General features: G+C 42.2%; 1 protein-coding gene across 1 annotated transcript; it reads right to left on the reverse strand.

Annotated features, from left to right (window-relative positions):
• Positions 1 to 1,393: 1,393 nt before the first annotated feature.
• On the reverse strand, positions 1,394 to 2,754 carry LOC119014487 (G-protein coupled receptor 183). The gene has a single exon (XM_037089714.1). It carries the CDS (start codon positions 2,752 to 2,754, stop codon positions 1,777 to 1,779), a length of 978 nt encoding a protein of 325 aa, XP_036945609.1. The 3' UTR covers positions 1,394 to 1,776.
• Between the last annotated feature and the right edge of the window lie 11,925 nt (positions 2,755 to 14,679).

A 14,679-nucleotide genomic window follows, 5' to 3' on the forward strand; every position in this document is an offset into this window, starting at 1 on the left:
CTTTTGGCTAAAGGGTTCAAGATGTGAATCTCAAGTTTAGCACTGTCCAAATTATGCTGAAATTAATACACATCCTCACACGGGGCACCATTATACTTGTGTTATGGATCACCTTGGGGCACCAGCTTCGAAGAAGGGAAAAGAAATCGGTCAGATAGAAAGGTACTAAACTGTTTATAACTCTGATTGATAATCAACTCAATAACTACAACCACATTTACCATAACAGCTAGTTATGATTGAAGGCTTTTGGAGTTATTGACAGTGTAGAGGTTTGCAACAATTCACTCTTGTACAATATTAAATAGACAGCAAGAGGGTTCAAAAATTGTGTGAAGTTGTGAAATTGGCTGGCAAACTTTGCGTTGCAGCTGCTGGTGCTAATTGATCCAAAATATTGGCAGGACCTCGTGTCGCTGCGGTGAGGAGAAGTTCTTTGGGCGTGCTGCAAATGCAGCTAGCAGCTATAATCTTCATGCCAGCACTCTCTAACTCCAGTCTCATTATTAGATCATGACAGATGATGCTGAGATCCCGGCCCGGCCCGAGAATGGCTTCTGGGCTTTATGTTTCCGGGATGGAGAATTCAGGGCCATGACCTCCTCACCCACCCCGGTGACTGTTACAAGAACGCCAAAACAAGACAAAGTGCAACTGGACTACAACAAAGAGACTGTGTCATTTTCAGTCTCAGTGCTTAGCTTAGCACTGAGACTTCAGAAATTTCATCAAGAAAACAAACAACATTTCCCAAAGTAACCATGAACATGATAACACATCTGCTCTTTTTTGTAAAAACAGGCCTTTGAGTTCAGCTGGTTTGTCAGTTTTGGTTTGTCGACTGCTGATAGATGTGGCTAAACATAAGTTGTGGTGGAGCGGAGAGCGTGTTTTCATTTGATTGAGTTCCAGGTTTTTCTCTTACTTGGTTTTGGTGTACAGAAAGCGTTTTTCTTTATTTTGAATGACACTGATGCGCAGCTGTTCTCAGACGATAACCATGTTATGTTGGACTGTGATGAGGGAGCTGTTCCTAAACCAACCAGCACCAAGCACTTTTAGAAACACACACACACACACACACACACACACCATGTAAATTTAAGTTGTTAAACAGAAGTAACAGTTCACTGGTCCATAGTATTCTCTAAACTTCACGCTGCTCTTTATTGGTCCCTTCTGTACACATGATGGCGCCAAAGTCAAACAAATAATTTGAGGTATTTGGATTCGACAGCTTCCAGTACATGATCCTCACACTGTTATGAGGATATACGTTAATCTTTCAGAACATGATCAGTACATTAAGAAAACATTCTTGAATTGTATTCTTCAAATATCTTTTTATTACTGTCTCTGTTGTTTGAGACTAACTGTTGTGCTGGTACTTATTTCCCTCTGAACTGCTGTGTTACCTGTAAATTTCTACTAAGGTGGAACAATAAAGGAAGATCTTATCTTATATTATCTCATATTATCTTTTTTCACAAAGCCTCTTCTTCACTTTACATACAGGTCTATTCAATCACAACACATCTTTGCAGATAAAGCAGTTAAAGGTTCAGTATGAAGGATTTCAGGGGATCTATTGGCAGAAATATAAAAACCTTTTGGTTGGTTGATATCTGCAACCTCGTAATCTTTCACACTGGACTTAAATCAAACTACATCAGTCGCATGAAAACAAAACATGAAGTCACGGTTCCTTCCCTTATAGCTCCTCTTTAAAGACATAAACTAAACATCTAGAAGGTTTCATATGTGCATTTGATGTTCCTAAGCTTGAGCTTGAGTTTGGTTCGGTGCAGGTGGATTTTCGTTTCTCTCTGCAGAGACACGACGACACCACTTCTTGATGCAGGTGTCTGAGAAGAAAGGCACCTTCTCCAGACGGACGAGGTAGGAAAGTGGCTGGATGGTGCTGCTGATGTTGAGGAAGGCAAAGCCCACCGGCTGCACGTAGCATCGGAACACATCTGGGGAGTAGATGTCTTCAAAAGGAAATAGCGCGACAGGCGGCAGGTAGTTCAACACAATGATCCAAAGGATAAACAGCACCGTCTTGAAGGCTTTCTTCTTCATGGGGTGCATCTCATCTTTCCCTGCACCTCGCGACTTCTTCAGAGCCCACAGGATGCTCGCGTTACACACAATCATCCAAACAAACGCTGCAAGGATCTCACCGGTGAACACTTTCTCAAAGTCGGGAAGACCTCCCACCATCTTGGCTGCTGAGTAGGCAAAGGTGAGGCAGAAAACCAACACTGAGAGACTTAACCTGTACTTGATGTGTTTAAGCTGCCCAAACATAACTGGAAATAGCACGGCCACAAAGCGATCCAGGCAGATACAGGAGAGGAACAACGGGCCGCTGGTGTCTTTCACACCGTAGGAGAACTTAATAGAGGACCACACCTCCTTGCTCTTCCAGTGATAAAGGTTGATGAAGGTTATGGGGGTCATGACGCCAAAGTAGATGTCCATGAACGCCAAGCAGCCCAAGAATATGTCTGAGGTGGAGGGCTCTTTGCGATGGGAGATGAGGATGGCGATGACAAGCATGTTGGCAGGGATTCCCACGACTACGTTGATGATCTGCAGGGTCAGGTCGAAGAGAATGCCCTCTACCTGGTGATCGCATCCGTCAAACACACTGAAGGGTTTCGCTGTGGCGTTGATGTCAGCGGTGGTGTTGAGAGGGAATTGAGTTGGAGAAGAGGTCGAGTTGAGAGGCAAAGATGCATTTATCTCCATGATTTCAAAACTTTGACCCCAGGAGTCTGAGGGGAGAAGAATGAGTGATCAGAGTTTAACTAATTTACTACCATCGTCTGGATACTTACGTAGTCCAACCTAGTCACCAGAATAAAGTGTTTGCACGTATTGTTTCTGCATATCACAGATATGCATTATATAAATAAGTGTTTGACCACTTGCAAGCAGGAAACCACTAGATATTTCTAATGTGTGACTGTCGTTTATAGATTTGCAAGCTTGAAACTACTGGATGGTTTTAGCAATGACATCTGACCAATTCTCAGCCTGAAAACACTCTAGATTTGTATGAAGACACCACAGTTTTTCAACATTTGCAAGCATGAAACCATTCAATATTGTTGAGGAGACGTCGGGACATTGTCCGGTCATGTTTGTGGCAACAGCACCAGGTAAACATGATCGTTTCCTGACTGTAACCATGTAGTTGTTGTGTCAGAAACCTAATCAGACCATACACACAGTGTTGTCACAGAATAAAATTAAAACCTGAACATACAAAGAAAGCTTCAACATATCTGTGGTTTGCAGAAACATAAACTGCACCGCTGTTTGTCAAGGGGACTTATAGTTGACCTTGTTTTGCAGCTCAGGGTCATCATGTCAAATACACTATTGTTCATAAGAGTCCTTTCTTTCTAAACTGCTGAGAAGTTTAGTCTCCGTAGAGTTAAACTAGCCGCAGAGTAAAGCCTGACAGTTCCAAGAGAGCAAAAACATGTCACAAACACTGTCAGGGCTTCTCCTCGGGCTGTTATCTTGTTATTGTGCCTGAGTGGACCTTCCTCTGGGAACCGTGTCTCCCCGTATGCAGGGACCTCTAACTCACTTAAGGGACTCATATTAAAAGCACCACCCTCTCACAGCAGAATAAAAGGGCAGCTATTCCCAAATTAAAATGGCAAAGGTACAAATGCTGCACTTAGAAATCTGCTTAAGATCATTGTTGTAAGGGGCAGCGGTAACCTGGTGATATCCTGGAGCTCTTAAAAGCCTGACTCTGACATTCAGCTATTCTTAAAGCCAGTTTCTGACCAGAAAAAGGACAATAACTCGGAATATGAATGCAATAATTCCTGGATTGATGGAATAATGACTGGAGTAAGACATGAAGCAAACCTATATAGGTGTCGTGGGCCTTGAGCCCTGTGCGTCTGACTTTTTTTTTTTTTTTTAGCAGTTTCCTTTTTTAAACGCTGGTTTTAAATGTCAACTTTTGATCTGGGCTCCGGGACTGTTTCCAGCAGCTCTGAGTCAGGCTGATTTGCACAGACTCTCGAATTGTAAAAGTCTCCACATGCAGCACACCTGAGCTCCCTTCACTGAATGGACTATCGGAGCCAGAGGCTGTGATTGTTCCTTGAACAACCATCAAGGGAACTATTGTGTGTTTAATCTGGACCTTTCATCCCTGTGCTCCTTCAGTGGATGGTGTTTCTCACCTCCCTCTGCTGACGGCTCGACTTCAGGCCACACACACTCCTGTGGGACTAATCACGCGGAGGAGTCTGTGCCAAGACCACGTCCCTGGAGATGGAAGACTTAATCAATTGTGTTTTTCTTCAGGCATATCTGCTGAAAACGAAATAAACATAGCAGAATATTAAACAGTATTTTGGACATTTAACAAGGCGCTGAATTCCCAACAGTATAATTAACTGTTTTACATGTGTTCGTTTAAAAAAAGCTGAGATCTTTGTGTTTTGTGAAAGATTTAGAAGCAAGCTGGATATTTCATGTTTCAAATTTGTAATATTTCTGTCGTTTGAAATTGTAAAAATTAAATGAATTTAATTTTTTGTCTAAAACAATTGTTTATCTAGTTTTTTCTCCACTTTTTACTGTTTAGAATAATGTAATAAAACATTGTGTTATGTATTTCAAATGAGATTACAGAGAGATTTAAAATGGAAACACTTTGAGGACACTGACGACACAATAAATGCTCATAAATTGCTAACAGACATAATTACAGCAAGCATAAAGATCTTTGTTCATCATCAATAATTAAAATATTTCCAGTTAATTGTCGAGACTTTGTTACAAGGAAGTTACAAGGAATGTGAGACGAAGCTCGATTCAGTCACATCATTTTAACCAAAAACACCGAGTATTAGGAATTAATCACTTCATGAGAGTAACCGGTTAATCTCAGTAAATAATAGCAAATTAATGTAATTTAAAAGGAAACTGCCGTTCGTTAAAGGTCCCGCACTGATTGAAACAACCTGTGGAGCTTTTTAAAAGTACAATCGTTCAGTTTTTTACTCACCCGTGTGAAATATTCTCCCGTGCTGTGTACCGATGAAGAGTGCGTCAAACATCACGGGCAGGGATTCATTTATAACTTCTCAGAAGTGTCGTGGATTTGACGTTGACCAGGAGGGGAGGATCTCCTGGAGTTTCTGATTTACCACGGGGGGATTGTGACTCTTCCAGTCGAAGCCTCTTGTTTAAGATGCCTCTGTGTGTACAGCAGCCATGTAATGACAAAAGGGAACACGTCTGAGGAGCTAAAAGTCAAAAAGTGGTATATTGACCCAAGCTGACGGGCTGCAGAACTTCTACTTAAGCTTGATTCTTAGTGGAGGACATTTATGTGTATTCATTCTATATATTGTTGTACTGAAGTACTGGAGGACTCCATCACTGTCAAACTGTGTTGGAGGTGTAGGAATCATTCTCTTGTCTCCTGGTTTGTCAGACTGGACATGACATGTGGATTCAGAGAGCATCATGGGACCAGTCTGGTGACACTCCAGCTTTTCCTGAAGCGATCTGTGTCATCCTCACTCAGCCCTGAACCCTTTTTCCTCCCGCTGCTGGAGAAGCTGAGCACAGGTGCACGAGAACAATGTCAACAGCCGCGGAGCAAATGTCAACATCTTCATCACTGTGACGCAGGATAAAAATCCTCCTTGCTCGGTGTTGCTAAGTGTTTGAAGACTCTCTCTGAGGTGGAAGAAATAGGGGGGTTGGAAACAGACACTGTTTGCGGTGTGTGAGTATGTGTCAGGACATATCGATTGTTTTACAGGGTGGTTAATTACATTTGAGCCACCACATCGGGCGAAGAGAACCCAATGTTCTGTTCCCATGTGAGGACCAAACGCACATTGATCTATTGTCTTAGAGAGACTCAAAGAACAGGACGGTCTAATTTGCTTTACCTCTTGTCGTCGAGGGGGGCAGCAGCGGTCTGCACTTCATGCTGGATATCTGATGAGCACAGCCGAGTTTTAACTAAAGGAACCTGAAGCTTCTGCAGACATTATATTATATTTACATTATATTAAACTCAGCAGGGCAGCCTGAGATCTGTCACTTCTCCTGTTCAATAAACATACACTTTAAGTTTTTAGCTGCGATCGTCCTCAAGATTCTTGTCTTTCTGTACCAGTTAACTTTCACTGTTGTGTTTTAGTTTCTCCTCTGCGTTGTTCATATTTTCCTTATCGTTTCCTACCTCGTTACTTCTAATTATTGTGTTTCTATCTCTGCTAAACATACTTCTCTGGCATCACAACCGTCAGTGTCGGCAGGGCAAACAGCACCGTAGAGGGCCCGACACAGTTTGAAGTAAAAAATAATTACACATCCAGTGGAGAATGTGTTTATGAGGATTCACATAAATAAGACAAACCGCACAGAACTAACAAACAAACAGAACTCAAACTCTAATCTTGGATTCGATAATGAGGAGAGGCTATTTATATCGAAAGGCTCTGGAGGACAGGACGTCACTCTGGCCGGCTCCAGTGGTTCATATGATTTTAACAGAGTTGAGTCACGTCTTACATAAACGCATCGTGAAATCAGGCTGTCATGATGATGAAGTTCCTGTCTCAAATGTATTAATGTGAGCGAAGGGGCCCAGTGTAGAGGAGGCGGTCTACAGTACCTGGTGTCAGGTGGTCATCTACCTACTTACCTGCTAATAAGCTAATGTAAGCATGCTAACATCTGACCGGTACTGAAGTCCAATTAAAAATATCTTGGAATATATCAAAATACATTTTAATATATGGAATAAGTCTTCAAATGTTGATATATTGTCATTCAAGAATATAATAGCAATATAGTAATTTTAAAAATATATTGGTAATTGCGTATACTGACATGTATTTCAAATTTGGAAAATAATCATTTGTATGTTTTTCAGTACAGAGAGAGGCTCCATCATTGGACTCAAATATAAATTACAAGTAGGCACCATTATTAAAAAGCCTAATTCAATACATGTAAAGGTTGATTTCAGTGTTAATGTTAATCAATACATGTTGATGATACAAAACTATTAAGAAATATATCAGATTTCTCTCTCTCTCTCTCTCGCTTATAAAATATATATAGTGAGTAAACATAATATCTGCTGTTAGTTTAGCTCTGTGCTGAGCGTCACAGAGCAGCTATAGGCTTCATGCCTGTAATCTCTCACTCAAGTCTCGTTATTAGATCATGACAGATGAAATCATTGTTGTTTTTATGACCCGCACGACCACGACTCAAACACCGTAAACGTAGCGGACTAAAGGACTAAAGCACAAGATTGTTGTTGTACAGCAAAATGACTCATGCAAAAAAATCTGCTCTCTCAGTGTTCATTGAAATCATACGGTTGTAATTGGAAATGGATGCAAAGACACAACTGCAGGGCGGGAGGTGATCTCACGTTGGTCAGATGTAAACAAAGAAACAACAACTCTTCTGTCGTTCTCTGGGACCGGTTGCGAGAAATGAAATGAGCTGTGACTGAAGCCTGTGAACGTCAGCCAGAGAGAGCTGGAATTAACAACAAGACCCAAAAACCTTTTTCTGTGACGACACACCCTGGAGAAAATATCATCAATCAATGTCTCAGATGTGTGGCAGTAGAAAAAGCATGAGAGAGAAGCAAAGAGAAGCAGAAATGGACAGCAGCTTCTTCCAGCATCACATATGTACAGCTGATCGTCTCAATATCGGTGCAGCAGTTGCTTTAAACCGCACGAATGTCGGTATAAGCTGCATGTGTTCAGCTCCACATGATGAAAAGTCGTTTGTGTGGAGCGAGCAGCTACTGACCCGACTGCTTTTAATGGGATTTCACCACAGTGGAACTAACCGAATGGCCTGTAGCCAAAACAGGATGATCAGGCACCCCACCAGCTTTCCACCCATTATTACAATTATTGCCACTCTAAATATGCAGTAATCACCGTAATTATGGCCTCTCAGTCTCGGGGCAGCTAACCAACAAACAAACAACCCAGAGTTTTATTTAGCAATCACTTCTTAATGGGCTTTATGATGGAAACAGACCGCAGGATGTGACTACGCATTTTTTCAGACTGTATGTTGCACAAAGAGCTGACAGACAGGATTGCGACATAATCAGGTGTTAAAAAACTTAATTCAGTTATGTGATGTGTCATGTCAGAGGAATAAAGACAGGAAAAGGGCACATTATAAGATGATTTACAGCTTCGTGCAGCAGTCAATGTTTTCTGCAAACCACAGTAACATCCGAGGTTGACATGTGCAACAAACGTGTAATATCGTGTTCACATTATTTGCTGTTTAGCCGCCTGTTGCAACAGTAGGTGGAGGGGAAAGTGGTGGTGTTATTACAACAGGGCGGCCAAGTGGATGATAAGTTGTAGTGACCAAATCCAGCTGTTTTTCACAGGAAGTCTGACCATTTCCATCTTTGAGCATGTTTCTTTGCGTTCAATTTTCAGTTTTATGTTATGACAATGTTGTGCTTGTATTCTGCCACAAAAAAACACTTCGTCAGTTAACGTTCTGGCTTAAAATATCTGGTTTTGTCACCACAAACATGGCTTGGAATTGCCCAGAGGTCTCCTAAAAAATATCCCAAAAATCCCAAAATAAAAGTCAGATCTTAAGTGATTCAGTGATTTGCAGACGCGATAATAACCAACATTTTATTCTGGGCTGAAAGTTCAAAACATATTCGACAAGTGAATATTAAAAACATGTGTTGTGGAGACTGATTTGGAGGTACTGTGTTCAACAGTGCTTGCTGTGTCATTCAGGGGAGGTTTTCCGAGGCTGGCAGTGTTTTCATAGAAAGCTGGAGCTCTCGCCTCACACACACCTGCAGCACGCCTCATCATTAATCTGGGCTTTAAACACCCTGGTCTGCTCTACACTCGCTGCCAGATTGTTTTCCGTCTACACCGTGTGGTAGATGAATCCTTCGAGCTCTGATTTTTGTGTTTCTGCTCAACCCCAAACCTGTTTCTTCTCATTATCTCCTGTGTTGGCCTGAGCCTCAAACATCGGCTTCAGCCACCTGCCTCCCAGCCTCGCACACCTCTGCCACCAGCCTCATCTTGGTCCTGGCTCCACTCCTCTGCCAGCTCATGGCTTCACCCACTACGCTCCCCCACGCCAGCCCACACGCCACTCAGAGCCTCCACCTGTTCCACGGAGCCTCCCTGCTGCTCTGCTCCCAACCTCCCTTTGAGTGCAACGATAAAATCCTTTAAACCGTCTCCTGGTCTGGTTTGTCCACTTCTGGGTCCAATTTACAAACATAATTCTGCACAGATTGAATTGATTGCTGAGCAGAATTGTTCAGATTTATTTATGACATGCAGTGTTAAATAAAGCTGCTCGAGGCTGCAGGGATTCTGCAGCTATCTGTGTTGTGTGCTGTTCTTTTTATGTGTTTTCTTCAAATCAGTTCGAATCAGTTTTATTTATATAGCCCAAAATCAGATTCACATTGCCTCAGTGGGTTTAACAAACAGCACAGTGAACGACATCCTCTGTAAAGTGGTTGGATTCAGGAGGAGACGACTGAGCAGACCGAGGCATCGCCAAGCGGCGCCCGAGCCGGACGACCTCCTCTCCAGCGTCGTGACCTGGAGGAGGACAGGACGAGCAAGATAATTAGCAGGAAAGCAGAAAAGATCAGAGTGAAGAGGCATCACATTTGACAGAAATACAGATATAAGGAGAGCAGTGATCCAGAGGTAGATGGTCTCAGAGGCCCGTGGTCCATCAGAAGGGAGCATGAATGAAAAGAGAGGAGGAGGAGGAGGAGGAGGAGGAGGAGGAGGACAATATGAATTCTAATACTTTAGGTAAGAGACTCTTTGTGACTGAGACTGACCGAGTGAAGAAGCTAACAATTGAAGTCAAGCACTAATTAAAGGTCAAGTCAAAGAAGAAAGTTTTGAGTTTAGATTTAAAGGCATCAGCAGAGCCAGATTGTCTGATGTTATTCCAGAGGAATAAAGTATATCGTATCGTATCGTATCGTATCGTATCGTATCGTATCGTATCGTATCGTAGTATCAAGTCAGTATCTACTAAAACAGTCACTTTTTCTTTGAAGGATGGTGTAATCAGTTCATTGTCAGTATCCCAAACTTCAACTTGTGTGTGTCTTTATCTGCTGCTCTCTCCATGATTCACTCATAATTAACATCCTCAGTAATCTCATTTTAAACTGAGCCTGTTTAGTTAAATTAAGCAGTGGCTCCGTTAAATTAAGCTGTTTGGTTGAGGGATGAATTTAAAGTTGATTAGAGTTACAGAAGATGCTCATGATTCAATTCAATTATGAATAATGCTGACAAAGAATTTACTTGTTGATGACGACAGGATTAAACAATAGCCGTTTGTTTGCAGAACTACTGTCTTGTTTGACGAGCTCGACGTGGAAGGAGTGGTTACCTTTCATAAATACAAATGTGTTTGTCCAGCGGAGACTCTAATTATTGACTCCCTTCTGCAGACGGGCAGAATTTGGAGTTACAAATGTTTTAGAAAATGCTGGCGTGAGACATGTTCTCGTTTCAACCGTCCAACCCTCCACATCACTGCTGAACACATCGGCTTTATAGAGTAAAGTTTAGAAGCTCTTCAGGACGAATCTTTGAGCAGCATTCCTCTGGAGCTGTGTGAAAAAACAGAACACATTCATAAATGATTGGAAATTTAGAAAACATTGGGGTTCTGGTCTCTTCTTAGACATCACGTTTCGTTCTCCAACTTTATTTTTCAGTGCATGAATTATTTGTTTTTTTGTTTCCATCAACTCGTCTACAACTTATTGGAGGCCCATTAAGCAGAACGCTGGCGTAAAGACTGCTGCATTTTTTAGCTCGGAGCTCCAAGAATTTCAGATAAGATAAGCGTAACGCAAACCAGCCACGAAGATGGCAGTCAGACGCAAATGTACCAGGGTTAAGAACTAAGTGCCTTTTTAAACTGTTAATGTTTCATATTACTGACAGCGCTGAACCTGACCACTGTTTGGCTAAATAATTTGTTAGTGTAGATTCTTGCTTTGCAGCTTGACTATTATTTAATCATAAGAGCTTTATGAATACTGAACTATATTCTGATAATGACTTCTAAATCAGTGTTGACCTCATACAGATTAAACACAACTTGAGCAAACTTTAAATCACATCCAGCATTTTAAAAACACGTTGTCGTCTCCTTCCAGAAGGAGATTTGTGGATTAATTTAAGAGGGAGGAAATTCTGCTTCTCTGTGTTTGCATTATTTACTGGAGGCTAATAAAACACTTCATCACGATGCAAGTCTTTGAGGAGAGATTTGTGTTTGGTTTGGATTCTCCATCACAGAAATCTGTAGTGTGAACCCTGCTGGAGAGAGAGCGCTGGCTTGGCTTCAGGTTTACTGCAGGAGGGAGAAGGGGGAAGTAATCTATGTCGGTCAGTAGTTGTGTGAAAAGGGAGATAACGAGATCCTGCGAATGGCTATTTCTACACCCGGGGATGTGGTCAAACCTACGTATTGTGGCGCTCTCGTCCACGGGAATAAACACCTGCAGCTGTTCTCAGAATAATTATACACACTGTGAAGCTTCCTTATCAGTGAGTACCGAGCACATGGACAGATGCATTTCTCAGGAGACGTAAGTTCAGGTTATTTCCAGGAAGAAGCTCTGCGTATGAAAGTAGGTTAAACAAACTCCAAAAACATATTTTCTCAATCAGCTTCTAACTTTTAGCGATGTGATCCTGCTTGAACCCAATATTTTATGCTTAAGTCAGAACAGTTACGTTTATTCTACACGACAGTTTCCAGGCTTGGGAAAAGAAACAAATCAGGCTTTAAAAATGTCATGTGTCACAACCCGGGCTCATGAGGGAGACCACACAGGACTGTAAGTCGTTTAAACAATCTTATTTGAAAAGCAACATGATAAATGAATCTGTAGTCTGAGAGTCAGTGGTGGGTGCAGTGTGTTTGGTATTTTTAGGTAAAATAAAGAGGAATAACAGGTCAAAATGGTCGATGATGATCGGGGGGAAAGACTGAAACAGATTTGAGGGGCCAGTTCAACTGTAATTGATTAGTTAGTCTCATTCTGAAGTCTCGCGAGAAGTGAGTTGTTGCAGGAAGATGACGGTTGAAATGTGAGTCAGAGCTGGAAACAGGAGACTTTATTTCCCAAGTCGTGGTTGAGTATTCAGCTGATTGTGATGAGGCAAAAACTGTACCAGCTCACATCGCAGGACTTCTCCTCGGGCAGGAGTTCTCAGTGAGTGGGACTTCCCCTCCTTGAGTCTCCGGTTACATGAAGGATCTTATTATTAAGGACTACTTTCACTAAAGTAGTTCCTTAATATCATCAGACACGAGCCCTCAGAATAACAACCTCAGACTTTCAACTGGAAAAACAAGCATGTCAGTTTTTAACGGACGTTTCCCTGCAGGATTACATCTGGACCGATTCCCAAACATTTAAAAACCACCAGGATTCCTACCCCACAGTAAACCTGGTCCTGATTCAGAGAAGGTCCTGCAGGTTTCCGGACAGCTGATGTCCGCCCACTCCGGTCTCTCGGCAGCAGCCTCCCCAGGGGAGAATCATGCCTTTGCCAGTTGCTGTCAGAGGCAGCAGGGTGAGAACAGAGCTGAGAGTCTTTCAGCGCGACTGTGCTGCTTCTCTCTTAACACCCTGCTGTTACTGTCGATGGATCTCTGGCTGACGAACACTCGGGCCATCGCATCAGCGCACGTGAAGGCTTGAATGGAAACATGCACCGATTGGCTGCTCGAATGTTGCCTCGAGTTGCCCGTGTTGGGGAATGTGTGTGTGCTGTTCCATTACGTGTTGCTGTCAATCCCCACATGGCGAAACAGAAGCTCAGGTGCTTCACCATCGACTCGCTGTCTTTATAAAGTCAAAGGCTTATGTAAATGTAAATTTCTGCAAACCACAGCTGCATTACGTCTGTACGTTTATTACTTCAACGCTCCTACAATATGTATCATGTTCGTATTACATGTATATGACCGTCATGTCAGGAGGAGGAGGGCTGGTGGGCGAGACTGCCGCCAAGCCAGCGACCGCTGTTCAAGCCTGTGTTTCAACATTTGCAACTAAGAAACTACTCCATGTTTTTTAAGGAGATTTTGGGACATTTTCCAGCCATGTTAGCGGCGACAGACCCAGATCAGCCAAAACATGATATTTTCTTAAATCTTTCCTGTCGCCAGGATAAAATGTTGATATTTCTGTAAACCACATTATGCACTATTTTGTCATTTTGTCATGTCACATCAACATCGATGCAGTGACCTGACTATCACATCTGGAGGTGATGGGGATGGTGGTGGAGTTGAAGAGTCAGGGATCACAGTTCAAACCTGAGTTTCAACATTTTGTCAGCGTGACACCACTGGATATTTCTGGTGTGGCCCTCGGGACAAAAGCACTGATGCTTAACACGGGAAGCGGAGACATTTCCAGTCATATTTCTGGAGACCGCAGGTGATTCATACCAGAATACGATCATTTTCCAAACAATAATCAAGTGTTTTTTGGACCTGAGCCAAACCAGAACCATGAGCACAGCATTGTCAGAACATCACATAGAGAGAAATGTACACTGCCAACATTTATCGCCAGAATTTACCCGAATAAACGTTGATGATGTTTCTGCAAACCACTGACATGTCAAAACTCTCTTGTTGACATGACTGAACTTTCCTTTTCTTTTATGTTTCATTTGAAGCCGTGTTCACGCTCTAGTGAGAAAAGGAGCTACAGTCCTGAACTGAACTTATAAACTCCCAATATGTTTTATGTTTTACACGCTGCAGGTCGATTTAAAATATTCTGTGAACACCAGTTTTTAACAATGGCTTTCTTGAAATGAAAATAAAAATTATTTGATGTGACATCCAGGCCACATTGGTCAAAACAAAGTTCTAGCTAATCAAACAATAACAATTACTGCAGGAGAAAGTAGGCTACCACATTGAATGTTGACAAAGCCCTAATTGATGCTCCCTCTATTAAAAGCCTTCACTAATTCAATGGAAGATAATTTGGCCATAATGAGGAAGTGAAGCATGAAACATTGATGGTGTTTCATGTTGTCTCATGTGACCCACATGTGTCTCCACATACATTAACTGTAATGATTCACTGTACATTGTATGAACACAAACAAGTTATTATATCAATGGCCTCCATTCAGGTTCAAAACCATCAGTTTTAGATGCCGCAGTGCACTGATCTCATTGTCCTGGCACAGAGAATGTGTTCCTGCTAAATGCCAATTGAACGGTCGGAGTCAAACAGCGTGTCCAGACTCCGAAAAACAAGTCTGTACGAGGGATCAGATGCCGAGCCACAGCTGACCCAAATACACACACACACACACACACACACACACAACACTCTCACCTGTTTATTCCCACTGTCAGCAGAACCTGTTCAGCTCAGCGCCTGCAAGGAAACAATGTGGAGCACAGATTTATTTTTTTTCTTTGTCCTACCTGCCTGAACGTCTCGGCAGCCTCATGTCCAGCTGGTGAAATTTGCCCCGGATGTAAACAAATACCTCGACAACATGCAGTTGTTTTAACTTGTATGTCTATAAAGGATAAGTCCACCCAAAA

The sequence above is a fragment of the Acanthopagrus latus genome, chromosome 23, assembly GCF_904848185.1.
Source record: "Acanthopagrus latus isolate v.2019 chromosome 23, fAcaLat1.1, whole genome shotgun sequence".
NCBI classification, from domain to species: domain Eukaryota; kingdom Metazoa; phylum Chordata; class Actinopteri; order Spariformes; family Sparidae; genus Acanthopagrus; species Acanthopagrus latus.